Source organism: Oenanthe melanoleuca, chromosome 3 (assembly GCF_029582105.1).
Source record: "Oenanthe melanoleuca isolate GR-GAL-2019-014 chromosome 3, OMel1.0, whole genome shotgun sequence".
NCBI classification, from domain to species: domain Eukaryota; kingdom Metazoa; phylum Chordata; class Aves; order Passeriformes; family Muscicapidae; genus Oenanthe; species Oenanthe melanoleuca.
The window spans coordinates 51,720,262-51,747,501 of NC_079336.1; the positions used below are offsets into that span (position 1 = coordinate 51,720,262).

General features: G+C 38.9%; 1 protein-coding gene across 3 annotated transcripts in view; it reads right to left on the minus strand.

Moving 5' to 3' along the window:
- ARHGAP18 (Rho GTPase activating protein 18) overlaps nt 1–27,240 on the minus strand; it is a 66,479-nt gene that overhangs the window by 23,648 nt on the left and 15,591 nt on the right. For 2 of the 3 annotated variants that reach the window (XM_056488090.1, XM_056488091.1), the window contains exons 2-6: nt 14,067–14,266; nt 11,609–11,844; nt 8,823–8,895; nt 2,807–2,976; nt 455–620 (exon numbers count right to left, since the gene is read on the minus strand). In XM_056488090.1, the coding sequence (XP_056344065.1) occupies nt 455–620; nt 2,807–2,976; nt 8,823–8,895; nt 11,609–11,844; nt 14,067–14,266 (845 nt within the window). Of the gene's footprint in view, nt 1–454; nt 621–2,806; nt 2,977–8,822; nt 8,896–11,608; nt 11,845–14,066; nt 14,267–18,213; nt 18,269–27,240 lie in introns of those variants that run through there. The other variant, XM_056488092.1, reaches the window with a different exon arrangement.

The following is a 27,240-nucleotide window of genomic DNA, read 5'->3' on the forward strand; positions in this document are numbered from 1 at the left end:
CCTGAAGGACAGAAGTGTAAATGCCAAAAAAGACCTTTGAGATTATTTGGTCCAATTTTGAAAGTAGACCAGTACCTATCTTCAGGAAATCAGGAAAAGAACACCCACAAAGAGCACATGCTCATATTCTTTGGGAATAAATCAGCACATACAAACTTCCATGCAGCAATTCTTCCTGCACAGCATACTACTGCGATAGTTATCTTTCACTCCTTATATTATCTGCTCTGTGACAGTCTGGAGTTTTAATCTGAGACAAAGAGCTGGAGACATTATGTCAGTGAATTTGTTTAAAGCTTGTCTTAAGGTGTAAAATTAAATGTTGTGCAGGACTTATGTTACTGCTTGTATATTATATATAAATTTTCTGCTGGAAGATCATAAAGAAGCAGGTGCATTTGTTTCATTGGATTAAACAGATGCAATTGGTTCAGAATACAAAACAAGAACTTACCTTTGGTTTTGATTTTTACAGCTTTTTGCTGCTTGAATTCTGTCCCAAGTATGTCATAGAGAGCAGTTAATTCAATCAGTGCTAAAGAATAGACTTTCTTCATGTCCTGAGGGGCTAAGTCACCAATCTTTGTGGTACCTGTTTTGTCCTTCGGCAGTCTGAAATTCTAAAAGCAGAGATTTGCAGCAGGGTAAATAATCCAAGTTGTGATAAATTACTTAGCTCAAAGGCTGTGCTTCCTTCAGGGTACAACCCTTCATCATGAAGCCTGCCTTACTGACTAAATCAAGGGAGAATCCCACAAAGAGGTTAAAAAACAGATTATCTTAAAATGATAGGAAGATTTAGGTTCCCAGTGAATTCTGGGGGTCATCTAATTCAACTGCTGCTAAAAAGAAGGCTAAATTCCATGTCTGATTGGATTGCTTGTTGTTGCTGTTCAAATGAATTTCAAAAATTCCCAATAACCCCTGTGGGAACCTTTTTCAGTGTGGAATGCTCTCATTGGGACTTTCTTTACTGTGCAAAACAGAATTTCACCATTAGTCACTTGTGTCCATCAACTCTTGTCCTTTTACTTGGCACCTCCAAGAAGAGTCTGGATTTGTCCTGCTTGCAACCACATACTCCCCCTCCACCTTCTGCATGCTTTTCAAGTTTATAATGGTGGAAACGGCTGTCCATGAACAATCCTATGCACACACAATTGGGATAGAAATCCTTCTGCACTTGTGCACACAAAATAAAATTTCTGGCTGCCATATAAATAATAATAAAGGAGTTCTCTTCTTAGGGAAGGGGGATACTTAATCATGGCTCCTTTCTACTAGATACTCAGAGGCTGCAGTCAGGAATCACTATAAGGAATTTAGTTGAAAAGGTGAGGGACTTCCCAACTCGAACTTTCTAACTCCATTCTCACCAAGTATGCATGACTCAGAGCAGGAAGCTTGACAAGACTTTCTTCCACTTAGAAAGACATATTACACTCCTGAATTATTTTCTTAACCTGTACAAACCCAGTAATAGCAGAGATGAATTGCTTGCTATGGTACATGACTACAAGGGCACATACCAAAACATAAACATAATTTACAAAAGGTAGATATGTAGCCAGTTCCCCACCTTGAGCTCTCATGGACTTGCACAAACATGTCTGTTTAAAAATATCTGCCAATGATGAAGGTGCAACCAATATATTGTAGATTTAAATAGGTAACTCCCTTCCTTTTCCTATCACTTTGCAGCTCTTTTTGTAACCGAAGAAGAAACCCATAGCCATGTATTTGAGCAATACTTCACAAGCCTGGACAGAAGTAGAGCTAATGCATTTATTATGCATATACATATATATACATATATATACAAAAGTTAATGCATAGCTTTTATCTCCTTTTTATAGGCTGCATTAGAGAAACATGACTCAAACTTTTAAGAATCCACCTTTAAATACCCATTAGTATCTGGTTTATAATGTTTAAACTAGGATACATGGGGTAATTACTACTTGAAGAACTGAACATGTCCTTATCTAAATTAAGTGTTTGAAGAACTGGGAACATTATTTCAGAAACTGTGTTTACTCAGACATGTTTGCATACAGTGTTAGGGGAAAAAAAACAACAAGACAATTTTCACACCAGTCATTAGTTCACAGGTTATACGTAGATGTTACATGGTCATGAACTGTTAGGCAGAGAGAGATCCTCAGAGAGATTGCTGAGGATCAACAACAAAATTCCTTGGAAGATTTTCTTTTGATTTTATATGGATTCATTCAGAAAGAGCCTTTTTTTATTGAGACTTGGAAATAAAAACTGAGTTCAAATTAATCTTTAATTTCCTGCCATTTGACTTCAGACCTCTAACTTCTATAGACAATTCAGTTCTTCACTTTCATCCCTCACCTACCCACATCAGACAACTTTCTAAGGTTTCTACATCCACCAACCCTTTCTATATTACAACAGAGCTTTTTATTAGAGGCAAAGCATCTCACCTCAGATAACAGAAAAAGCAACTGTAAACAAATGAAGCAAGGATAGAGTGGTACAACTACCACTAAGCCACTATTCCAGCTTAATAGTAGAAGTTCATTTTTGCTTACATATAGAGTGGATTTTTCCAGACACACAAGTACATAAACGGGCTACATAAATGTAGTTATTTTCAAGCTATTGAGCATACTAGTCCCAAAAATTAGTTACCTTAAGAACCTCTATCTCTGCAAAGCTATTTTCTTTGCTATATATCTGACAACATTCTTCTAAATCTAATTCACTCAGTCTTAAAACAAGTATCACCCAAACAGTACCTCTAGCTAACAAAAAGGAAAAAATAAAAAACACCTACCGGGAGAAGAGTGTCACCCCCTCCACCTTTGTACATTTTGCCTACTGAGCTGTCTTTGAGATTAGCTGCCTGTTCTGCAAATGATATCTCCAAATTGATGTCAGTGTCTGAAGATGGCATGTCTTCAAGCAGGCTCTTCTGCTCATCTGTTCCAAGACTGAACTTTGGACCTGAAAACACCATTAAAAAAAAAACAAAACTAAAACTCAACTGCAGCACAATTGAGCACTACTCAATGCCTGACAGTAAGTTTTAAACCAAGTAGAAATTAATGCCATGCAAGCAACGAACTTTCTGATTGCAAAGTGACTGTTCCTGTATTTTTTATGTCAGTTGAAAATTTGACAAAGGTTCAACTTTTGTAAATTTTCTTCAATAATTTCACCAAGGCATGGGGTTTTCTCTCCTATTTATCTATTATGAAAAGATAGATCAATCCACCTCAAACAACAGACTCCCAGAATCTTACAAAGCCAAAAAGCTTTGGCATCAGAAGCTTCTTGCCATCAAACACTTTCTAGCCTCAAAGACTGTAACAGCCTGCAAACAAATCAGCAAATTTTTCTGCTGTTAAAATTTCAAAAGCAATAGAGAATGTGTCCTCTATGATCCAAAGCATTAACATCTGGGAATTACAAGGAGTACACAGATCATATCTTTGTTCCATCATTCCTGTTCGCACCTCAGTCAGAAGAGTCTAGATTCCTCAAAACAGTTTGGGCATGTTTCCATGATACAGGAAAGGACTAAGTACACAACAATGGCCTCACTTCTCTTTTTTTTTGTTCCTTAAAGGAATCAAACACTAGACAAATTTAGAACATTTTTTGTTAAAGGAATAAAGAGTCAGATAAAGAAGAGTCAGTTCTGCTTTTAGAAAAAGAAATTTCCCAATTTCACAGTAAATCAACCACTGCTTTTGGTCTGAAGTTAAAATATATTGTGAAAGAAGCAAGAAGAAAATTACACAGTAAAAAACACTATTTAATACAAAGCACAGAAGTCTAAGAAGACTTTCAGTCTCTCCACAATCCTTCTCATGATATCTATCTAAAAGGATACATCAAGGAATAGTCTCCTTTTACAAGACATGAAAGAATCACAGAATCATAGAAAGTTTCCAGGTTTACAAAAGAGTAAAGTCACAGAATAAATAAGGTCAGAAAAGACCTTTGAAACCATGGAGTCCAACCTATGACCAAACACCACCATGTCAACTATATAATGGCACTAAGTGGCATTCCAGTCTTTCCTTAAACACCTCCAGGGACTCCACAACCTCCCTGGGCAGTCCACTCCAATATCTAACCAGCTTTTCTGTGAAGAACTTCTCCCTAATGTCCAACCTAAACCTCTCCTGGCACAGCTTGAGGCTGTGTCCTCTTGTCCTGTTGCTGTGAGAAAAGACCAATCCCCACCTGGCTACAACCTCCTGTCATGCAGTTGTAGAGAGAGATAAGACTCCCCTGAGCCTCCTCTTCTATAGGTTAAACACCCCCAGCTCCCTCAGCCTCTCCTCATAGAACTTGTGCTCCAGACCCTTCACCAGCTCTGTTACCCTCCTCTGGCCATGCTCCAGCCCCTCAATGTTCTTCCTGAATTGAGGGGTTCAGAACTGACACAGAACCTGACGTGTAGCCTCTCCAGTGCTGAGTACAGAAGAAGAATCACTTCCCTTATCCTGGGACCATGATTCTGCCACTGCAGCCTGTTCTAAGCTAATATACCACAAGTGAAGGAAAAGTGGATGGATATGGGCAAGTTGTGAAGGAGCAATGCATATGTTTTGGTGTAACAATGTTGTGAAACATAAAAGACTGATTTTTTTACACTGCTGTGGGAAGTTTTTGCAGAGTAAGTGTTCTAAGCCAAGACAGCAAAAAGCTTCCAGAAAACAGTTATGGGTACAGTAAAAGGTGATTCTGAAGCAGAGGAAAGCCTGCAGATAGGCTGATCAAGAGGAGTCAGGGAAGTGCTGCTCTACACTGATGGTAGTAGTGGTTTTAAAAGAACTGAGCTGTAAGTACACAATCCAATGTGAAGCAGGAAGTTTTTAAAAAAAAAAAAAAACCAGCAACTTAACAATTTTTCTAAACTGTATCTGCATCTTACTGAAAAACACAAAACTTCCCTGATATTATTTAGAGCAAGTCCTGAAAATAACATCAGTCAACCAGGGCCAAACTCAGGGGACCTGACAGGCAAATGACTGAAGCCACCACAGCCACTTTCTGGTAAGGCACAGTGCTTTACACAACCACTCCCATGTCAAAATACTTACCTAAACTGAGATAGTTTCATGGATAGAAGGTGGATTTGAGTTAATATTTGACTCTGCTTACAAGTAAGCAATGCTGTGAAAAGTAGGATAGAACATTTTCATATTCTGCTGGTTGTGTGTGCTACTCATCACTTGTTTTTTCCAGAGTGGCTTCTGCTCACTTTCCACAGACCCCAAAACACACAGGGCATACACTAAAGATTAAGCTGATCTTGAAACTAGAGCTGCTCCTTTTGGTAAAGAGATATCTGAGTCCTCAGAAAGCAAACATATCCAAGGTCAAATTCATTCCTGACTCTGACCCTTGGCATCCCTGCCTGTATATCCATATATATATCCTGTAAACTGTTTAATGCAACTGAACTGAATGAAAACAGTTTCCCATTCCCCCAGAACTTTTGTCATGCTAATTTGGCCTATACCTGACCTACATACTTCCTACCAGCCTAGGAGGGATCTGATGTTAACAAACAAAAAAGCAGTAGCTCCTATTTCAGTCCCCTGGTCATAGGAAGGTGTCATGTAAAGCAGATGTCTCAGTAATGCTCTGCACATTTGAAAGATCTGGAAGTGCTGCTGTTGTGGGGAGTCTTGGTTGTACAGCCTGCTCCCATTGTTGTACATTCCTGTACTAGGCAGCAGCTGTAAGAGGAAGTAGTCTTGGTGTTCTGCCAACCTGCCAACCACATGCAATATTTAATGAGAGAAATGCAAGTGTGATACAGAAAAATGTAAATATTGTCTATGAGGATGTGGAAACCATATTTTACATGAGTTCTGTACCCTTTCCTTAGTTCATAGAGCTATTTAAAGATTACATAAAATGATGGGAATTCTTCAGGAATAAAGGAAGTGTCAACTGTGCTATATCCAAGTTTTGCTAGAGAATCTTGAGTATACACCAACAGAGCTAAGCTGACAGATCTTAATTTACGATTGGAAAGGTAGAATGATTTTTTCTTTGACTGACAAAACATTTCTCTAAAATACTAGTTCAGAGATGGTTATAAATTGAAAAGAAAAAACCTTGTAATCATTTCACTGACACCATTCCTTTGGGTATAGGATCCTCATTTATCATGTAAAACGAAAAGCAAAACCAAACTCTTTAATTAAAAACCACCAGATTTCAGATTTTTCCCTATCAAGAAGCAAAAGTTACTACTCTTTACCCTCATATTACACACAGTGCACACAATTTTGTTCCTCCATTCACTAGATTGTTATGCTTTGAAGCTGCCCTTATACTGAAGCTTTATCTATTATTCTTCCCCTGTAGCTAATCCTGTGTTAAGAAAAACAACTGCAGTCACAGTTAAATGACTTTTGTTACTCCTCAATTTAAGCTAATAAGTATTTAGCTTTTCGTATGTTTTATTATTTCCTTTTTATTTCTGGAGAGGTCTCAACAAACACAGTTATCTATTCCTTTTCATAGGATTCCAAAGAAAATTACTCCTTTTCTTTTGTATCTATTGAATATATTCCTAGCTTTGCAGGCCTTTAGTGAATGTTGTGGATTGTTAAAATGACAATGCCTTTTGAGAGCTTAATACACGATTCTGAATTCTCTTTTTGTTTCCTGAAGACACACACCATACCTACATGAAACAAAAGCACTTACTATCTAAATCTAATCTTACTAAAATCTGTGAGTTTGTATATATTATTTAGTCAAGAAACAAGGTGTGTTGGACTGGTAAGAAAGGAGAAATGAGAACAGGTTCACGTAGCCCAAGTGTGCTCTAAAGACAAACCACTAACAACTTCAGTCTGGCAGAAGCTCTTGGGAATACAGCATTCAAATATACTATTAGGAACAGTTATCACCTTTGGAGTATGGCCAAGAAGAGTTTTTTACCATAACAATTTTAAGATGTCTCAATTTAGGCTTTTTTAATAATGTCTGAGATTATGTTCATATTTTTTCAGGTATAACTGGGACTTCTGAAAGAGGGTTTTAATTTTAAAATAATGCTCTTGGATTTGGACTTCATAAATATTTAGTACCTCTGAAATATAAGGCACTGTTTACTTTTTTGCCTTACATTCATTCACTGTCTGTATAACCCTTATTTGCTCATCATTCTGAAGAAAAGATCAAGCACTGAACCAGGTGTGTGCTTTTAACACCAACAAACTTCCGTGGTTTGACTGCAGATTGAATTGATTTTTCTTTCCTGCTCCAATCTTGGGAGCAGAACCCACTGTAGCATGTTGGCTAGAGCAGGAGTGTATCAGGATGTAAGCAGGCTGCATTTGCCATTCACATCACAATCTGTGCTGAGGAGAGCTAGCATATGGGATTTGCCTTTCAGAACTTCCCATTTCTGAAGGGTTCATCAGGGCCATGGGGAAAAAAAAGAACCAGATGTGATAAAAACTCTGTAATAATTGCTTGGTAATTTTCCAGCTCTGAATCCTACAGTGAAGTTTATTGACACAGCACCAGGCATCTCTTCCTTCCCTTGTGCTGAACCAGCAGTCTGGCAAGCCTCCCAGTTTTTTTACCATTCTTATTGGAGTGAGGTTTGCTGAGAGGGTGGGAGGGAAATACACACTTCTGGAAACACAGATTCAGTGTTATTCAGGGCTGGTTTATATTCATGTCTCCCACTCCAACTGCCAAGCACATTCTGTATTGTCCATTGCAGTCTTCCAGGTCTAATTCTAAAGTAACAATTTTTCTGACTAGTCAGTGTTCTAGAATTGAAGCAGAACTTTATTTGGTGGCTTAATTACAGCTAACTAACTTGCAATAGGTAACTTGATCTGCCTGCTTCATGTGGATATAGGGTTCAGTGTAACATCTATGTGCTATCCAGTCCTCCAGAAGAAGCAAAAACCCCAACATATAAACGAAGCAGAATAACAGTGCAGCATCTTAAATAGCTGCCAGGATATAACCTGATCTCTATGGGGGTAGATAGGTGGTATAACAGACACAATGCAACCCTTACTTTGAAGAAACCTAACATGATGCAAAGCAGAAACCTTTTTACTACTGGACCTGAAGAACAGCAGAAAGCTCTGTCAAAATCTTTCATTGGAATTCATACTCTCAAAACAGAAACTACAGAGTCAGCTAGGGACTTTTGTGATGTACTGTCCTGACAGGGAGAGGAAAGGGTCTTCCATGGGTACTGCACCTCTCCTGTGTGATCACATGCCAGTGAACACAACCTAGGCACACAGAATCCTATTTCATCTCCATTTTCCTTGAAAAGGCAAACAACCTTTTTTCTTTCATCGCTGTTTTTCCTTTAATTTGAGCTACAGGTATATAGCCAGCTTTTTTGATGGTTGAGTCCAGACAGTTACCTTTTTTTTTTTGCTTATAGTCCACTTGGGGTTTTACTCTTTTGCATGCACCGATGAGTTTATGCATAGACCTTTATTTCCTGCACTGTACAGCAGAGACAGACCAGAAGCTATAAATTAATGATCAGAAACAACCTGAGCATAAGCTACAAGAGAAGACTTCTCCGAGATAGCTTGATTATAAGTTGATTCCAGATAACAAACAGGGTTTCTCAAGTGGCTCAAAGGACACGACCTACAAGTACACTTACAATTTTACACACCAACAGTGCAGTCTAGAATAGGTTTCTCATTATAATTTAATTTCATTTTACTGAAAATTACTTAAAATATGGACCCATGTACTACCCTACATAGTTGAACACCTACAAACCAAACGAAAAACAAATAAAATAGAGAGTAATTTGACATTACCTTTTGTTCCATCAAATGTTTCATTTTTGTTTTCACTTGTTCTCACAGCTGAAGGTTCACTTCCATCACAGACCTAAGAAAGGAACAATAAATATGCATGTCTATAAAAACCTAGTGCATGTTATAGAAACTCCTTTGACTCTGTGCAGGATTAAAACACACACTTCTGCAATTCAGGGGTAAGCAAAAGGGCATCTCTGTGTTTCAGCAGAAAAGCCCTTACCAAAGTCCAAGGGGATCTGAAACCTAGGTAATTTTAAAAAAAGGAGTAAATAAGTCAATTCCTCTTCTTCCTAGAACGCTATATTGGTGAATGACTTTATTTTCTAGAGTGGCAAAGAATAAGAAAATTCAGTCTGACCTGAAGCTGTAGTTTGCACTGAAAAGAATATGGAAAGTGAATCTGGAGGAGATATTTTGACTGACCCAGACCAAATTCCTTTCTCTTGAAAAAGCTTACATGGTTACTTCCCCTAGAGAGAAATCACATCCCTTTCACAGGGCAGCCTGACATTAATATTTGTGCTTACAGCTTAGATTTCCAACAGCAAAACCAGGACACTTCAAAGAGAAGAAGAACGGGAAAGGATTTGAACCATCTTCCCCTTTTCTGTAATGCTGCCCTACCCAGCCTCAAGATGTGACATTTTGTGAACTGGATGACATCAACTATAGACAAAATATTTCAGAACATGTAGAAAATCTATGCCCATATGTATGGGTGTACATGGCCTCATATACATTTTTACCCACACATCATTTTTACGTTTTGGCAACTCAAATTAACAATGAACGTTTAATACACTGCATTTCTAGTTGTATTTTACACAAGCAATCTATAACTCCATACTTACTGAGAAGATAAATGCAAATTTTAAGTATTTATCCTACTGGCACAGTCTGCATTTTCACTTCCTCTTTTTTTTAATCAGGTATTTTGAGAGGAGGAAGAAGTTGGCGCGATTGCCCAGATAATTATCTCTGTTTCACAAAGCAGAACAAGCAGAATGGGAAGCTGTCAAGGTACCAAAAAGTCTAGCTTCTCTTTGGGAATATGGCAGGAAATTTAGGAGAAACATTAACACAATTGTTGTGTTGATGCAAAACATCAACACTATTGTTTTACCTTTCCTCCTGCTTTCCTCCAGATGAAGGGAGGCTACAGGATTTTCAGAGGCTATTATTAAACTGGAATGACTTCATGCAGCTGCAGGTGGCTTAAGTCCTCTTTTTGTTATATAAAAAGCTTTCTAATGATGTGTGAGTAACAAAGCAGTGAGACAAGTTATCTGGGGAGGTAGTGGAAGCTACTTCCCTATACGCTTTTGGTGACAGATTTGGTGAATAACACAAGCAATGATTTCTGAACAATTATCCTGATTTTGAGAAAGGAATGAAGTACAAGTTTGAGAACCTATACTTGTATTACTTTGTTTATGTCAAGGAGATAAGTTTAGAAGGATTTTTCTCCCCCAATATTTTTATATTTAATAAATAATTATTTGTTTTATACATCTTAAATGCCTAAAATAATTTGTCTTCTCTGTGGTGCCTTCAATATTAAACATGTAGTTTAAGAGAAAAAAAATCTATCGAACACCATAACACAGGATTTTCAAACATTACAGTAGCTTATATACAGGAACATGAATATTTCTTGTACTTTACTGAAATAATAAAAAAGGAGAAATTATACTGCTTTAAGCTACATGATATTTTACCTAAATTGCTCTGCTATTAGATCTTGTCATTTTTAGGTAGAGTCAATTACAAATCAGATCCCAGAGAGCTTTTATGGAGTTAGTATCTCTTCTGCAATCACAGACAAAGCAGAACAGTGAAAGGGAAGTCGTGCCTCCAGAACACACCACTTCCCCCACTACACTTCAACTGAGCTTAGAAGGAGCTGCTGAAGGAGAGGAAGTTGTTGAGGGAAGGAGGAAATTAAATCCCCTCAAAATTCACTGTGCTTTCCATCACCACAACCACTGCACTGAAAGGCACTGTCAGCAGTGAGAAGGAGGAACAGAGTTGAGGTCAGGTAAACCAGTCATGCCACAAGTTCTCATTCCTATGGCTGAAGATGCCAGTGCTCTGAGGGAGCAGAGAGGACACACACCCTTCTCCATGGAAAAGAATTCTAATGATAGTCTCCATTTCCCTCCTTCCTCTTTCCTGTATATGGGAAAGGAATTCTCTTCAATATCCCATGACGGGAAACTGGGACCCTTTGGGGCCTGTCAGAGCAACTTCCCCTACACAGTGTAACACACACATATAGGCCCTGGGAGCTAGTATGGGGTTTACACCCAGAGCTGACAGGCATAAAGACCTAGCCAAAACCAAGGAGCTGAGGCAAATGTCCCATTTTTTCCTTTTGATAAAGAAACAAACAAACAACCAAACAAAAAACCAAAAGCACCAGTAAGTAAGAGGTAACCACTCAAAGGTTAAAGTAGGTTTGTGGTACCTCTTTGGGTGATTGCTGTGATGAGTTTCACAACTGTGTGAAAAATAATTCTGATTAAAAAGAGAGGTTGTTTTATTCATCACCTTTAAGTAAGATGAGGCCAATATACATACTTCTTTATAAATATTAAATTTGCTCAATGCAATGTCAAATCTGGACAAACACCATCCCTGGAAATGAAGTGAAAAATTCCCATGGAAATCAGTGAAGTTAGACACAAATCTTCTGGAAATATCCCTTTCATGTGCCACCCTGATCTCCCCCATCTGTACACATTCTCTGCCAGAATCAAACAAAACAACCGACAGGAACTCACTTTTCCCTTTGAGTCATTTTCTAGCCTGAAGATATCTCTGACATCAGGAATCTGGTGCTGTTTGTTTTTTTTCCTCATGGTTTGTGTGACAGTCTCTACTCGCTTTTCCACCGCAGCCTTCTGGGTCCGGGTCAGTGTGGATAGGAACACCATGCTTTCCAGGGAGTCACCAGAGCTCTCTCCAAACAGATTTGACAAACCTGCCTCCTTCAGCCACTCCTCTTCCAGTTCTCCCTCTGAGCAATTTGAAGAGAAAAAGGCATAAACATTGGCTTTTGAGTACTGCCAAGCACATTAGATTTTAATGACATGACACAGTTAATATAATTCACAGAAAAGTACCAAGGGGATACATAATTAAGAATTACTTACACTGTCATGACTCGGAAAAAAGCTATTGTTTCTAAAGAGCCTCAAAAGGTTTAATATATGATATCAAAGCTTTTAAAGCAGTTAATCCAATACAGACTGCTATGTGGCAATCTTTACAATAATCTACAGCACTTCCATTAAAATCATAAACCATTTTATAAATGTACCTAAATAAAAATGTGCATGGGGGAGCCTGAAAGCCAGATCATTGCTGCTTCACTGATTTTTAGTTCAATATTCAATCTCTTTAGCTCTCTTACTGACATGGTTCTGCCCACTTTTCTTGACACATTAATCCTACAGCCTTCCACTAGCTCAATTTAATGAAGGACAAACCAGCCTACACGAGTCACCTTAATGGTATTTTTTCATCAGTTCTTATGACATGGTCTCCAGCCTGCTGACAGCCAAGAGAACAATTTTTGCTTTAGTCTTAGAGCTGATAAGGTATCCTTTATTGACAGATCACTGCACACGAAAAAGAGAAAGCTACTAAATATTGTCAGCAACGGCAAAACTTCTGCTTCTGAAATCTGTATCTCCCTAATGATATTTTTTATAAAACACTAAGTTCTGTCTGTAGCAGTTGAGGTTGTGATGAATGCCAACAATTTTCTCAAATGTTCAAGCAATATTTTCATTTATCAGATATGTAAAAATACTCCAAAGCTGGCATGTCAACTTCACTATTGCCTTTTACCACTGTGCCCAGAGCACGTCTAAGTGGGCACACTAATATTAACAGCATCCAGAAAAAAGACACCAAAATTTCAGTATGAATTTTGCTATGGCTGCGCAGCCACATCCTGAGCCTCTGATCAAACTCTCAGGTTTTGTTATCAGGGCTGGAAAGAAGGGCTACACCCATCCTCCAGAGCAGCTGTGAGCAAGCTCTCTCCCCTGCCTTGCCTCTGCCTAGCTGAGTTTCAGGCAGGTCCATCAGCCAGGTGCAGCATCCAATGCACTCAGGAGTACTTGTGCCCAAGAGAGGTGCACAGCAATATATGCTCAGGCTGGTAACTCAACTGTGCTGACTCACTTGGGCTCCAGCCAGAGTCAGCTGCAGTAACCAGGGGGAAGAAGGCTACCCATAAACCCAATGGATATGGTGTGGCTGGGGCTGCAGAGCCTAAAGGCACAGCCACAACAGTGAGCTGCAGTAAGAGAAGACGTTTGTGTACTGCAGAACAATGGGCTCTGCTGCTCTGGAGAAAGCTCATGGCTCCATCAGAAAGCCCCATAGCTCCCTGGTCACAAGGGCTGGGAGCCTTGCTGCTTTCTCCAGGGGCCACATTGTTATGCTCTTCAGAGCAATGACTTTTCAAAATGCTTAGGGAGGCAGAAGCACAAATCCATTTGCAAGCTCATGGAGCACATTCTTCTCACTCATGTGGAGGCCACACTAAAATGCAAAATTCACCATTTTAATTTACTGAGACTGTGGGTCTCATAAGAATGGGAGAAAGAATGCTACTGCATTGTCAAAAAATAATTTTTGAGAGAAAACTGGAATTAAGGACATTATTCCTCTTTTGTCTGAAAGGACATAAACACAAAAAAGAAAAAAATGCCCAACCTCTAAGACCATGCCCCAAGGAGCGGCCCATAATTCATGCTTCTGAGAAACAAAAATAGTACAACTGAACAATCACAATAGTTACAAGCGTAGAAAGTTACTCACTAAACTTAAACCGGTTAATCATTGGCTTGTCTTCTAAAGCGTGAGGTTTCTATCCACAATAGCTACAATAACGAACAACATACACAAAGAGTGAAAGGGTAAGTTAGTTCAACAGCAAACTGCAAACAGTTCAGTTGTGATTTGCAAATACAGGCACCTTTCTGATATTCTGCAAATACCATTCAAATGAAAACCAGTCTTTTACTTGTCTCTGCTAAAACTCTCAGGGCACTGCCTGTTTCTGGTGATATGCATCAGAGGCAACAGAATTTTCAAAGCAAATTTTCAGGAAAGTGACTTCTTTTTTTGATCCATATTAGCTGGGTGCCATCTCTTGAAACAAGACTTGAAGAAAAATCGCTAAATCAGCAAACTGATGAACATTGACAGAACAGATTTCATTACCATCTGGCTCTTTCACTACAAGTGCTACTCGCTCCTCGTGATTATTTCCTCTGGTTTCATGGATGTTTTCAAGTTCTTTCCAGTAGTCATCCATAGACAGTTCATCCAGGGAGTCCTGGGACCCTGAGCGGTCAAACGATGCTCCATCGGGGATCTTCTTGGAATGGTCATGGTTCATTGTATACTGCCCAGACCGACGGCTACAAGTGCAAATCAAAAAGAAATTTTGGTAAACATCTTAAGATCCAGGATGTATTAATATGTGTGAAGGCAGCGTCATTGTGTCAAAGTATCATAGTAAACCACTGTCAACAGGCAAATCATGATATTAAAAATTACTTTTAGTATTTGGAATATATTTTCAATTTAATATTTCTACTCTATGTATCTCCCAATCTAGAAGAGCACGGGAGTCAGTCTTAAAAAGGAAAAAAATGAATCCAAGTTCGAGTAATTCTCATTACACATACCCTTAATTCAACTCACAACAGTCAGGTCTACAAAATTTATGGCACGTGTCTTCCTGGAATCACCACCTGAAGAATTTTTCAACAGTGGCTTTCTGCCTGAGTAAATTCTTACAGCTTGACAGTACAATTACTGTTTTGCTTTGCTATTCTGCTTTTATTTTTTATGAATATTTACTCTGGTATGTAAGAATTTAATTACAGCTGAGAAAGGAAAATGTAGAATTACTGCAGTTACATTTTGTGCAGCAAACTGGCAAGTCCAAATGTTTAATAAAGACCATAGAAACAATTTGTTTCTATCTTGCCTCCTCTTTGACTGAAAGTTTACCATTTTTATAGTTTCACATTACTGGTTTTTGGTTCACCCTGCCAAATGTATATTGCTAAGGCTTCCAAAAGGATCTTTCATCTTAAGAATAGCTGCAGCTACAAAAAAGAAACCAACAAGCTGAAACCTCTAGATCTCATTTTGACCTCATTAAGTCACTGGCAAAAATGACCATTGACCTAGTAAATAATTCAGCTTAAAAAGAACACAGATTGCAATGATGTCATTGAAGTTACAGGTCACCCTTACAGTCAAATATACCAAATCAAAAGCCACAAACTAATTCAGATTATCAGCTGATTACATGAGTAGTATCTGATTTAACTTCAGAGTTATCCCTACTTTTTGCAGAGGTCAGACTGGACATTATGATTTTCAGTAATCTTTTTCTAAACTGCCGCTGTTACAGTGTATCAAAATTCTTCCTTGTATTAAAAGAATAGCAACTTCTCTGTATTATGAAGGCAGAGCTTCAGAGTCCTATATGACTGACTTTGTCTCTATATTCCAAAAAAAGAAGACATGGTTTGGGGTTAAGTAATAAATACCACTCACTCCTAGAGAAAAAAACATATTAAAGACCAAGCATTGTGGAATTATCACAATGTAAACACAGTAAATTAAATCCTACCTTCCTATCTAGCTGACTTGGCAAGTTTACATAGTATTAAAACTAAAGTCTCTTGTCCTTACATTTTATCTCAGGACAAGTGATTCTTGTTAGCTGCCCTAGGTAAAAAAGCCATGCCCTTCTCTCTGAAGATAAGCTCCTCGCGTGTCCAAGTCACAAATCCTTTCGCACCAGGCATGCTTGATTCTCTGATAAGAAATACTAACCATATGGACTTTGCCTGTAGAAGTAAAGAGCCTTATGGAAGGGCTCTGAGTTTCTACCCACCCTGTCTCTCTGCTCCAAGTGCAAGTTAATAAATGACAATTAATCACCAAGCTAATGTGCACCTCAACACCAATGCTTAACCTACCCTTACTTGAAAGCTCAAGGGAAAAAAAAGCAAACAAAAGCAATAAAGACTGTTCAGCTTTTGCATCAGTGGCAATAACACCATCGTGCTTGTAGTGCATGTTACCCAATAAATACAACTTCTCCATGTAGCTACCTCAGTTCTTAAACTTCTCCTGAAAGGCATGTCCCATGTGTGACCTGTGCTGCTTATGAATTCAACACTTAACACTGCAGAAAGATGTTAATGGAGTCACAGCAGTGTCCCCAGCAGGCAGCTGGGGTGCTGAGTGTGTCAGAGCAGGTCAGACTTCCCAGCCCTTGACCAACCTTCCCTTCTCCTTCAGCTGGAGGAGCTCAGAGCAGGCTGGGTCTCTCACAAATACACTCTGGACACTTGAACTGCTGCCTGAAGGAGGGCAAATTTCAGCTTATCACTCAGTTTAACCCTGTGGAGCTGCTCAGCAGCTCTTGGGTGGCCTTTTACCTTTGGAACAACCTGCTCTCACTGATCCACCTCAGCTGAAACTTCACCACCACCACCACCACACACCATGAAAAAATCCCAAAACTAACAGACTGAATGCATTACAAGTGTGCACTTTGAGGAGCTCTGGGAGGCTGAGGTGGGATAGGCTCCAACATACTGTGGCTCTTTGCCACAGCAACAGGGCAGAGCTACTCCAATCCTTCTATAAAAGCCAGGCTTGTCACCTTCTCCAGGCTAAGTTCTCTCTCTGAGAAGAGAAGCCTGGTCCTGAAATGCAGAGCTGACACAGCACAGAGCACTCAAGGCCATTTTCAGGGTCTTATGAGCATTTGCTGTATATCACAAACACTCCATTAACTGAGAGACAGCACCCTGCCCTTCAGTCTCTGGTCACAGGGCTGCTCTGCTCACCAAATGTAAGTGGCTTTTCTTGCAAGGCTGCTCCTGGCCTGGCCTTTCCACCCCTCATTAACAAACCAATACAGCAACTCCTAATTTTGAGCAGGCAGTACTGCCATGCCTTGTTGTGAAATCCCTCTGAGATAGTTTGATATCAATGACCAGGGAATCCTGTTGAGAAATATTCATACAAAAACCTCACCACTCTGCTGAATCTCTGAATCTCTTCTTCAATATCTGTGTTGCTTTAGGCCCATTCTCAGCTGCCAGTCTCAACCCCAGTCCCAGCAATGCTTGAGCCCCTCAGGAGCCATGTGCCACACCACTCACACTCCACTCACTGATCCCTTGTCTCCCCTGCTCAGGCTCAATCCACTCCCTATCCCCAGTTTCCGTTCAGACTGCAAACCCTTTTGAAGCCATCTGCATCTGTTCATAGCCACAATTCACATTTCTGTGGGCTAAGACAGAGAGAGGCTCAGGCTTGGGGAGAACAACTGCTAAAGCTCCAGCTGACAGAGCAAATCAGATCTTTTTTTCACTTCACTTGGTTCAAGGTTTCTTGCCTTGCATACTTCCACCAGAGAAACATATTGGTGAAGAAGTATTTGGTGCATAATCTGCACAGCAATGGATCCAGGAATCTTCATCTCTGTTTCTCCTGTGAACCTTCCCCTGGGTACAAAAAGGCACAAACAAGACCTTCTGAAGATAATGAGGACAGTCTTTCATACCATAGGCTTGGTGTACATGAGAAGAGAAATAAAAATCTCATAGCATATGGAAAAATAGGCTGCCAATTAAGATTTTTATTTTAAAATATCTCCTTACAAAGCAAGAACATGGATTTTCTGCTGTGACCTTCCACAAAATTTAATCAATCATTCTCCAAACTTACTCTTAGTATCCAAGCACTTGTATATTGCACAATAGAAATGCAGCAGTGGAAACATTAAGGCAAGAACAACAGAGAAAAGGGGAAAAGTAATCAGTCTTAGTAATAATATTATAAGGAATCTGAGAGATCTTTTTAAAAATAATCAACACCACATTTATAGACTCATTAAAAATATTTTAGAAGTATTTCAAATGCCTCATGTTACAAACTTTAAAATTTTGTAGAAACTGCTTTCCAAAACCTTAGAAAATAAATATGGCTCAAAAAAAAAAAGAAGTTATTACTGCAGTTGCAGAAAATAGGTTACTTCTCCAGTACATTGCTGCTTTCAGGTGTCCAGTTTATGTATTTAAAATTTGAAAAATGCAGCTGCTTTTCACAAGTATCTTAAAGGAGATCTCTTTTTTCTCCCTAGAAAATGTAAGGTACTACTAACACACACAGTCACTTGAAGCAATTTTCAAGCATTTCAGACTACTAAATAGCAAGCTTACTCACCAGCAGTTTCTTCACACCCAGAAAACTCATATTTTCATTAAAGTCTTCACTAACAACACACTCAAATTCCATTAAAATCTTATTAACATCCATGTCCACTTACTTGTAAATAGTTTACTCTTCAAATAGCTTTACAGGGAGCAGTGCAATACTCTCATTTCCAGATGGCACAGTCAGTTCTGACCTCTGATACTCAGACACTGACCTTTACAGCCAATGAGATTTTTGCCTGTTTATCTCTGTGCAAAACAGAGCCCCCAGGTATCAATTCTTCATTCTTCAATATAGTTATTGCAGTGTTTTACCAGATTTAATCTTCTTGTCCCACCCACCAGAGATTTTTTTTTTAATTGGAAATATCAAGGATGTGAGACAAAGCACCCCAGGTCTTCCAGAAGGGAGCCATTAAAAACAATTCTTGTAATGAACACCATTTATTACATGTACAATGGAAAAAAACTGATTTGGGTTAGGTTACACTACTAAGTGATGATGTGCATCATGTTGTGGCAAGTACTTAAAGGAGAAATGTGCAAATTGATGCCTATATAACTTAGATCAAAGTTATAAGGTGCTTATATAGCTTGAGTTATAAGATATTAATAACTTAATATATCTATATAACCTGATATCAATATAACCTGAATCATAACTTTTATACCTATATAATCCGATATAAATAACTTTTTATACAATGTAATGGCCAGTATAGGGTTAACTAGTTGCTTATTGCTGAACAGACAAAAAAAGAAGAAAAAAACTAGCCAGGTGGATAGCTTTAGAGATAGGTAAGTATAGTATTAATAAAAAATTGGCAAGTGCAAAGCCAATTTAGCCACAAAACAAAGAATTTCGGCTGGTTAAGACCAGACAAGCCAAGGAACAGCATAACTGCACATGCTCTGAAGACAAAGTTGCAAAGTTCAGATGTGAAGAAGACCTTGGAAGCCTTCATCAAAGACCCTCGACGACCCCTGAATTGGGGAGGTGCAAGCACAGTGCAAAAGAACTATCTAATAACCATGAGCTCATACTCTGTAAATTAGTTCTGGCACGTATGTGGTGATGCTACAGTTACATATGAAACTAAGCAATACTTACTGTATAAATACACCACAGCACTTGACAAGGGTGGGTGAGTTAGGTGGAGAAATCCCCCTCACCAGTGCTGCAATAAACAAATATCTGTTTTACAGACATCGATCTATGGGGATTTATTTCCGCCTCTCTTTCGGGCATCACTGCCTTTCCTTTTGTGACCAACTGTGTCCTTTCTCAGCCTTTAAGAAAATATGACTCTTTACATTAATCATTGATTTATGTCATAATAAAAATGTGCTCATTTTTCCAGTTTTGTCACCCTGATTTTGATTTCATCAAGAGTCATTTTATAACAGTGCAGCTGTCTTTATTCCTTATCTTTTCCCTGTGAAAACTAAATCTCCCATCTGTTCCGCTGCCTTTTTAGTAGTTCATAACTGATATTTGTCATGTGTAAACTACAACAGCTAGAGAAGAATCAGTTTGTAAGGTTTGTAAATTCACTTTGCAGAAAGCTAATTTTGTTCTTAATCCCATTTTTTCTCACTTGAGAATGAAGGACTATGTTGGCTTCTACAACAGTGAATGATGAGAAAAAACAATCTTTATCATTTTTGTAGTGCTAACCATTAATTTTGGATCTGAATATAACTTTTCAACATTACAAAAACGTAACTGTATAGGCACCAAAATTGTATGGTATATACTATACATATGTGTATGCATGTATTAGATGTGTAAATATACTGAAAGACAGAAATACTAAATGCAAGGACACTCATGGTCATGAAAACCAGGAAATCCAAATGTACTGTTGAACCAAACATAAAAGATTAACACTGCTAAAAGAGATGTGCAGTTCCTCTAAAAGGATTATTGCAGGAATGGGAATGCTCACTGACTCTAAGAAAGGACAAAGTCCAGCTACTAAACACTGTACAAGTATGAAGCAGAAAGACACCAGTTTCTAGAGTCTGTTATTTTCTTCTTGGAAATAAATGCAATGACAGATGAAAAACAAGTGAAAGGAAGGAGAGGCTTTTCAGTCTACAATTTAAGAATTTCCCTACAGAGTCCTTTTTTCTACCTTTTTTTTCCAAATTTTACAATTCAAAATTCAGGCCTGGATCTTTACTGCACAAAAATTTTCATACCTATAGAAAGTGTCATGAGGACAACAAAGAAAAAGGCTATTTACTGGGTCTAATCTTAATTTGGATTCAAGCCTTTGTGGTTAAACAAATATGGTCCTTTTCCACAGCTAACAAACAATAATTACAAGAGTATTAAACACTGTTTTTAATTCAAGACTAAGAGGTTCCCAAGCATTTGTTTTTATCAGCCACTTTCCAATACTAGTAAAAGTAAAATAATTGTATTATTAAGAGTGCTGGGTTTGGGATAGCTGATTTTCTTCATGGTGGCTATAACGGGGCTATGTTTTGAATTTGTGCTGATCTCAGGGTTAATAATATAGAGGAGTTTGTCATCGCTATTTTGTTATTGTTTTTATGTTTTGGCCTTTTCTGCTTTTCACACTGCCATGCTAACAGGGATGTCATGAAGAGGCACAGCCGGACAGCAGACCCAGACTAACCAAAGGGAGACTCCAGACTGTCTGACATCATACTCAGTATATAAAGTGGGGGGAAGAAGGAGGAAGGAGGGGATATTTGGAGTGATGGAGTTTGCCTTCCCAAGTAACCATTGCATGTGATGGGGCCCTGCTCTCCTGGAAATGGCTGAACACCTGCCTGCCCATGGGAAGAGGGAATTAATGCCTTGTTTTGCTTGGCTTGTGTGCATGGCTTTTGTTTTCCCCATTAAGCTGTCTCTATCTCAAACCATGAGTTCTCTAGCTTTTATGATTCTGATTCTCTCCCCTGTCCTGTTGGTGAGGGAGTGACTGAGTGGTGCTTGATTGCTGGCTGGGTTTAAACCACAACATCAACTGATGTAATTATTTGTCAAACTGAACTATTACGTCTCCTTAAAAGCTGTACACTGAAAATACAATGTTTGGCCTTAAAAGTGTCTTTCAATCCTAGCCATTAACCATAGCTGTTGGAATTCTTGTACAGGCAATGTCTTGAGCACTGCTGCCCTTCAGATACATTTTCTGGCACTGCAATAAACTAGCACTTTACTTAGAGTTACACAAAACAACAAAAAACATATCTTGACTACAGCCACATTACAGCAGCAACTTCTGAAATGTCCACACAAAGAGAACCATAAAAGCTGTTTAGTGGTATTATTGCAGCCATACATTGACCTGATAATGAGGCTCACTGACTCTGGACATCACACCAACACATGCTTAGATGTGTTAACCTGATAAACAAGACACACAAAGAGAGGGGGAGAAAACAGGGGTGGGTGCTTGGCTCAGAGAGGTGAAGCCTGCTGCTCAAATGCATGGTGTAAATCAGTGACAGAAACAAGAATAACTCTCAGATCTCTGGAGTCTTTCACCACTGCACCACTGAGTGTTAAAGATTGAGATCTGCCCCCATGGCATCCTGCAAGGCAGATGAAAGGAAGCTTTGCTGTTGTGGGTTTGTGATCGACTCCAGCACTGTGGCTATAAATAAAACAGCACTCTCACAGAACAATTATCTTGTTGACATAGGAGTTACAAAGTACAGTAATCTGTGTAAGTAATTTTAAGTTTAGTTAGTACAAAGGCTAGCTAGATTGAAACACCCAAAAAATGCCTGTGAGTACTAGTACTGGTTCATTTTAAAAACTATTTGCTGAGTAATCACATCCATGAGATGCTGTACCCTTAAACAAAAATACAGGACTTCTTAAGTCCTGTCTAATCTAAAAACTAAGCAGACAAGCAGAGCAGACAAGATACAAAAAATTCTTAACTGAATAATCAAGAAAGCTGTAATTCAATGGCTACAGCAGTTGCATGGCTTCAGCTCCCCATTCTTGGCTGGATTACTGACTGTGAAGTGATTGCCAGACTTTCCTACAGCCAGTCCCTACCAGAAGGGCATCCTGATTTTTCACGATTTCTAGGAAAAGCTGTAGAGTTTTTTTATTACCAAATCAGTTATTCTAATCGTTTCGACCCAATGTTTGAGACACTTTTGACACATCACCCCTTCACACAGTATCCAGCATTTTGCAGTGGAGTTTTGAGCATTTTTCAAAGTCTTCTGTTTAAAAAAATAAAACAAAAACCACAAATTGGAATAGACGTGGCCATCAAAGCAGGTTGCCCTAAATGAGTGAATTTTACATAAAGTCACAAAGTAGTGACACCATCTAAATGAAGAAAAATTGTTTTTTGAAAATGAAAATGTCATCTTTTTATAAGACTTAACATATTAAAAAGAGGGTTTTTAAATTTAACTGATAGTTAAAACTTCCCATCAAACAAAAGCCAGCATCACAACATTTCATAAGTAATAGGTAACCCTTGAGCAAGACTAAGTCTGGACATTTGGTGTCCAGAACAATACAAAAATATTTCTTATCACCCTTAAAGTGCTTTATAGCTTTTACAAGGCATTAGAGAAACATCAGTCTGGGCTTGTATGTCTGCTTTTCATTCTATCTCCTGAATCTTGACACCTGTTGTAACAGATGCATCATTTCTTTTCTACCTTTTGTGACATTTACTCTTACCATGACTGACTGCAAACTCTCCTTCAATTCAGTCTTTTCAAGAGAATCATACAGAATGTGGAAAAATAACAGTAACAAAGTAACATAATTTACAGAATTTTTCATGAAGTGACACTTAGTATTCTTTCTCTCCCACATTAAACAGTTTCATCTTGGCTACTCTGTAACTTTACAGAACATTTTGAATGTCAAATACAATCAAACTTCCCCAAAATCTCCCTTAAGCACCAATGAAAAGCCAGAGAAGTAGGAACTGAGGCAAAGCACTGTTTCCTTTTCAAAGAGTACAAAGTGATTGCAGAAAAGGTATAAAACAGTACTTACTTTCTAAAAGAGCATAAAAAAAGGCTGAGCAAAGAGAATCAGGTCTCTCAGGATTTTTTTGTAATACCATCAGCTGCTGTTAATACCTGCTCAAAACTGCTCTGGAGATTAACACCAACAAAAAAAACCAACAAAGAAAACTGAAACCCAACAAAATCAAGAATCCAGAAAACCACATCAACTGGCATTTTAAACCCCTCCATGGATAATAAATACAAAACAGGCCAAAGTTAGGGTTGCCAGACTCTCGGTTTTTTATATATATACAGTGCATTACTTCCAGTCACATCCTCATTACTATTTATATAAGATTTTTTTTACCTTCATGCACATAACCTTACTACTTTCCCAACTCCAGCCTGTCACTGAAGAAAATAGGAAAGAAATTGAGGCAGTGGCACAGGCTATTACACTTAACATTCTAATCCACTGCACCAGAAATGGCAGATTCCAGATACGATGCCAAAACTTAATCTGCCTGAACTATATGCAGCACTTCTAAGAAGATTAAAATATTTCACAACATTTCCTTTGACAGGAGCTCATGTTCCTACACAGCCATTTGGACTGTTTTCCCCTTCTGATGACATAAATTATAATTATGGCAAGCTAATAAATTTACATACTCTATGTAAAATGAATAATAAACTGACCTTGAATACTGTGTGCAGTTTCAGTCACAGCAATATAAGAATGATATTAAACTATTAGAGAGAATCCAAAGGAGAGCAACAAAGATAGAGAAGGGGCTTGAGGGGCAGCCATATGGGGAGCAGCTGAGGTCACTTGGTCTGTTCAGCCTGGAGAACAGGAGACTGAGGGGACACCCCACTGCAGTTACAACTTCCTGGTCAGGAGAAGAGAAAGAGCTGATCTCTTCTCTGGGCTGACCAGTGACAGGACCCAAGGGAATGGCCTGAAGTTGTGTCAGGTAAGCTTTAGGTTAAATATCAGGAAAAGATTTTTCACCCAGAAGGTGGTTGGGCACTAGAACAGGGTCCTCATGAGAATGGTGACAGCACCAAGCCTGTCTCAGGCACATGGTGTGACTCTTGGGCTGTTCTGTGCAGGGCCAGGAGTCGGACTCTATGATCCTTGTGGGACCTTCCAACTCAGTATATTCTGTGATTCTGATACAGATCACTGGCATCCCATGTATGATGTACAACGTGAAATGATTTATTAACAAAAGAAGTGCTAGAACTACAGCATATACACTTTTGAACAGTTGCCACAGGAGTTATTTGCTAAGCCATCTCAGGTTGTTTCAGGAAAAACATGATCCTGTTCCACTCCACACAAAAAGAAAGAATTCAGGACTAACAAGTACAGCCATAAAGCCTCTCCCCACGAAATGACTGCACCAGCTCTGTTTCCTTGGTTTTGGGGGTACTGCTGCATTCCAGCACCCAAGATGTTCAACTCAATGCATGCTTTTATCTTTATTCTACAACAATAATATGCAGAAGCCTGCTTGTCTCCTTTAGAAAAAAGGTGATTCTCGAGGACTCAGATTTGGAGATTATTTAAAACTCAAAAACATCATGACATAATGTATTTTCAGACTTGCAATGAAATTATCACAATCTAGCTAAACTGAGGTATAGGAGAAGAAATTGGTATTGGTTTTACTTCTGTACTGACAAAATGAAGTCAACTGCATTGTCCCAGGTCCAGACATTCTGACCTTCTTAATTCTCATTTGAATGAAGACTCTTAGAGGCTTAGGATTCACATTTCTATTTTTTGCACATACATATCAATTTCTGTTCCAAATCACACATTTCAGAAAATGAGCTATTCCTGGGAGAGCAAAATCCACCAGAACGGAAAACAAGGGGACAATGGAATGTGGGTGATCTGTATAGGTAAAATCACAAAAGTGGCACCACATCAGTTGTTGGTTTGTAAATCATGCACACCTTTAGAAAAGCTGGGACTGCTCACCCTGTCCCAAGTCGCACTGAAGGAAAACAGAAGTCAATTTCCAAACTCAACAAAAACTCAGTATGTTTCAATTATATTCAACCCTAATTGTGTTTAAAGCTATAGCTAAAAAAAAAGAAAAATTGCCTACAGCTAGAAAAATAAGAAAAGGAAGGGCCTCATACGAATCTCCTTTGACATGTTTGGCTCTGTCCCATGGTTAACTGACCTACCTTCTCATTCCTTCCAAATGCCTTCTATATCACCTGGTTTCATATGGGCAAAAATGTTTTTCCTTTGCAATTTTGATTCTTTGAATTCTCTAAAATTCATATCAATGACAAAATGTTCCCTGTAACCACCCTCATGCTGCTTATTGGGAAAATACTCAAGCATATAACACACATTTTAATAGTACACTTTTTCTGTAATCTTCCAAGAGAACGACTGGAACTAATCTTATCCCAATGAAGTGAATAAAGCCTATGTGAGATCACTTCAGGCTCCACAAATATCAAAGAGAATAAACCAGGAAGTGAAACAGATACAGTATTTGTAATTCCATTATTGAGAGGCAGAGAGGAAAGATTTAAATAATTTATTTTTCTTTTCACACTGGAAAAAAATAAGCATGGCAACAAAGCCCGATTTAAGATATCCTGGCAAATGCAAAGACTATTTATTAAAGTACAGTTATAGTCATGAAATGATACTGGAGTTACTTTTGTGCCTTTAAAAGCAATTAGCTCTCCAAAATCATTAGCTTTTACCATTTTAAAGGACCTCTTAGTTAGACCTATAACCCTGTTACTTGCAAATATAAGGCTTACAGCACAATTCAGTAATTTTGTTTATGCTTGAAGGGAATTGGCACACATTCATAGGCAATTTATTACAATATAATCCTTACATTAGATAAATTGTAAATGATTTTTTATGAGCATTCCCAAACAAGGAAATTCATGCAGGAATCTAAAGATGTTTTGTAAAGAAACTGCTTTTGTTGTCCAAACAAATCACCAACAAAGACCCAGTGAGACGAAACAGATAGAACTGGTCTCAGAGAAGCTGGACAAGGGAGGGAGAGGAGGAAGCAGGAAGAGCAGCACATGCAAGGTGGGCCAGTACTCAAGGACTCTGAGGGATACAGGTCTGTTCAGAAGCAAAACATCAGGGAGATGCTCAAAGGCCAGGGGATAGGAGGGAGGGAGACCTCAAGGATGATGCAAGGAATGGACCATCTGGGTTTAGCTCAGGCTCAGCATGAGGAAAGTGGTATTTTGCAAACAGCTTCAAAAGTGGTGGCTGGGATTTCAGCTACTGCCAAAGGAGCTAACACACAACACTGCACATGACTCTGCACACGAGGCAAACCTGCCCTGAGAAATTCCTTTAACAGGAGGCAGGCAGGGCGTGCCACAGCAGGAGCAAAGGGCAATGCACACGTGCCCTGATCCAGCTGGGTCCTCCACACCCCCTCACTGCACAAAGAGGGCAGCAGAGAAGCCCATTCCCACTTCAGCCAAAGAAAAGAGGCTGAAAAGTGCACCCAGTCCCAATCCTAAATTTTTATGTTTCAGGGCAACCACTAAAGCTGTGAGTCATTGCAATGTCTTCTTCCCTATCAAATTCCTTCTTCTAAGCAAATATTCCTGGGAAATACCTGTTTCTGGGGTGTAACAGCTGAACTCTGCAGTAAGAGTACTGCAGACCCATGCCAACCTGTGCTCTGTAAGCTGTGCTAACCAGCACTTCCAAAGGTTTCTCATCCTATGACCAAGCAAGGAACCCACTAAACAAAACAAAATTTCATTAATATGCTCCATCCCTCTTCATTTTTCTTGGGTAGTTCTTAAATGTCAGTAGGCAACCAAGCAAGCAGGAAGCAGATCAGGATCACAGATTTTATTTTTCTCTCTCACCCTTTGCTGCCACATTCTGAACATCAGGAGAAAAGGCATAAAAACATGTACTTTTTTCAACCAAGGCCCCTGCAAAGCTTTGCTTGTATGAATAGATATATCCCTTCATCTACAAATTAAAACACAGATGTAGAGCAACAGTCTGAATATACAGATGAGTTTGTGTGCAAGTTTGGAAGGTAGCCTACCACAGGGCTCACTACTGGGCTACCTGTCCACGAGCTGTCCTTGAGCACCAGGTCTCAAATGCAAAACCAAAACTTCAATGGAAAGGA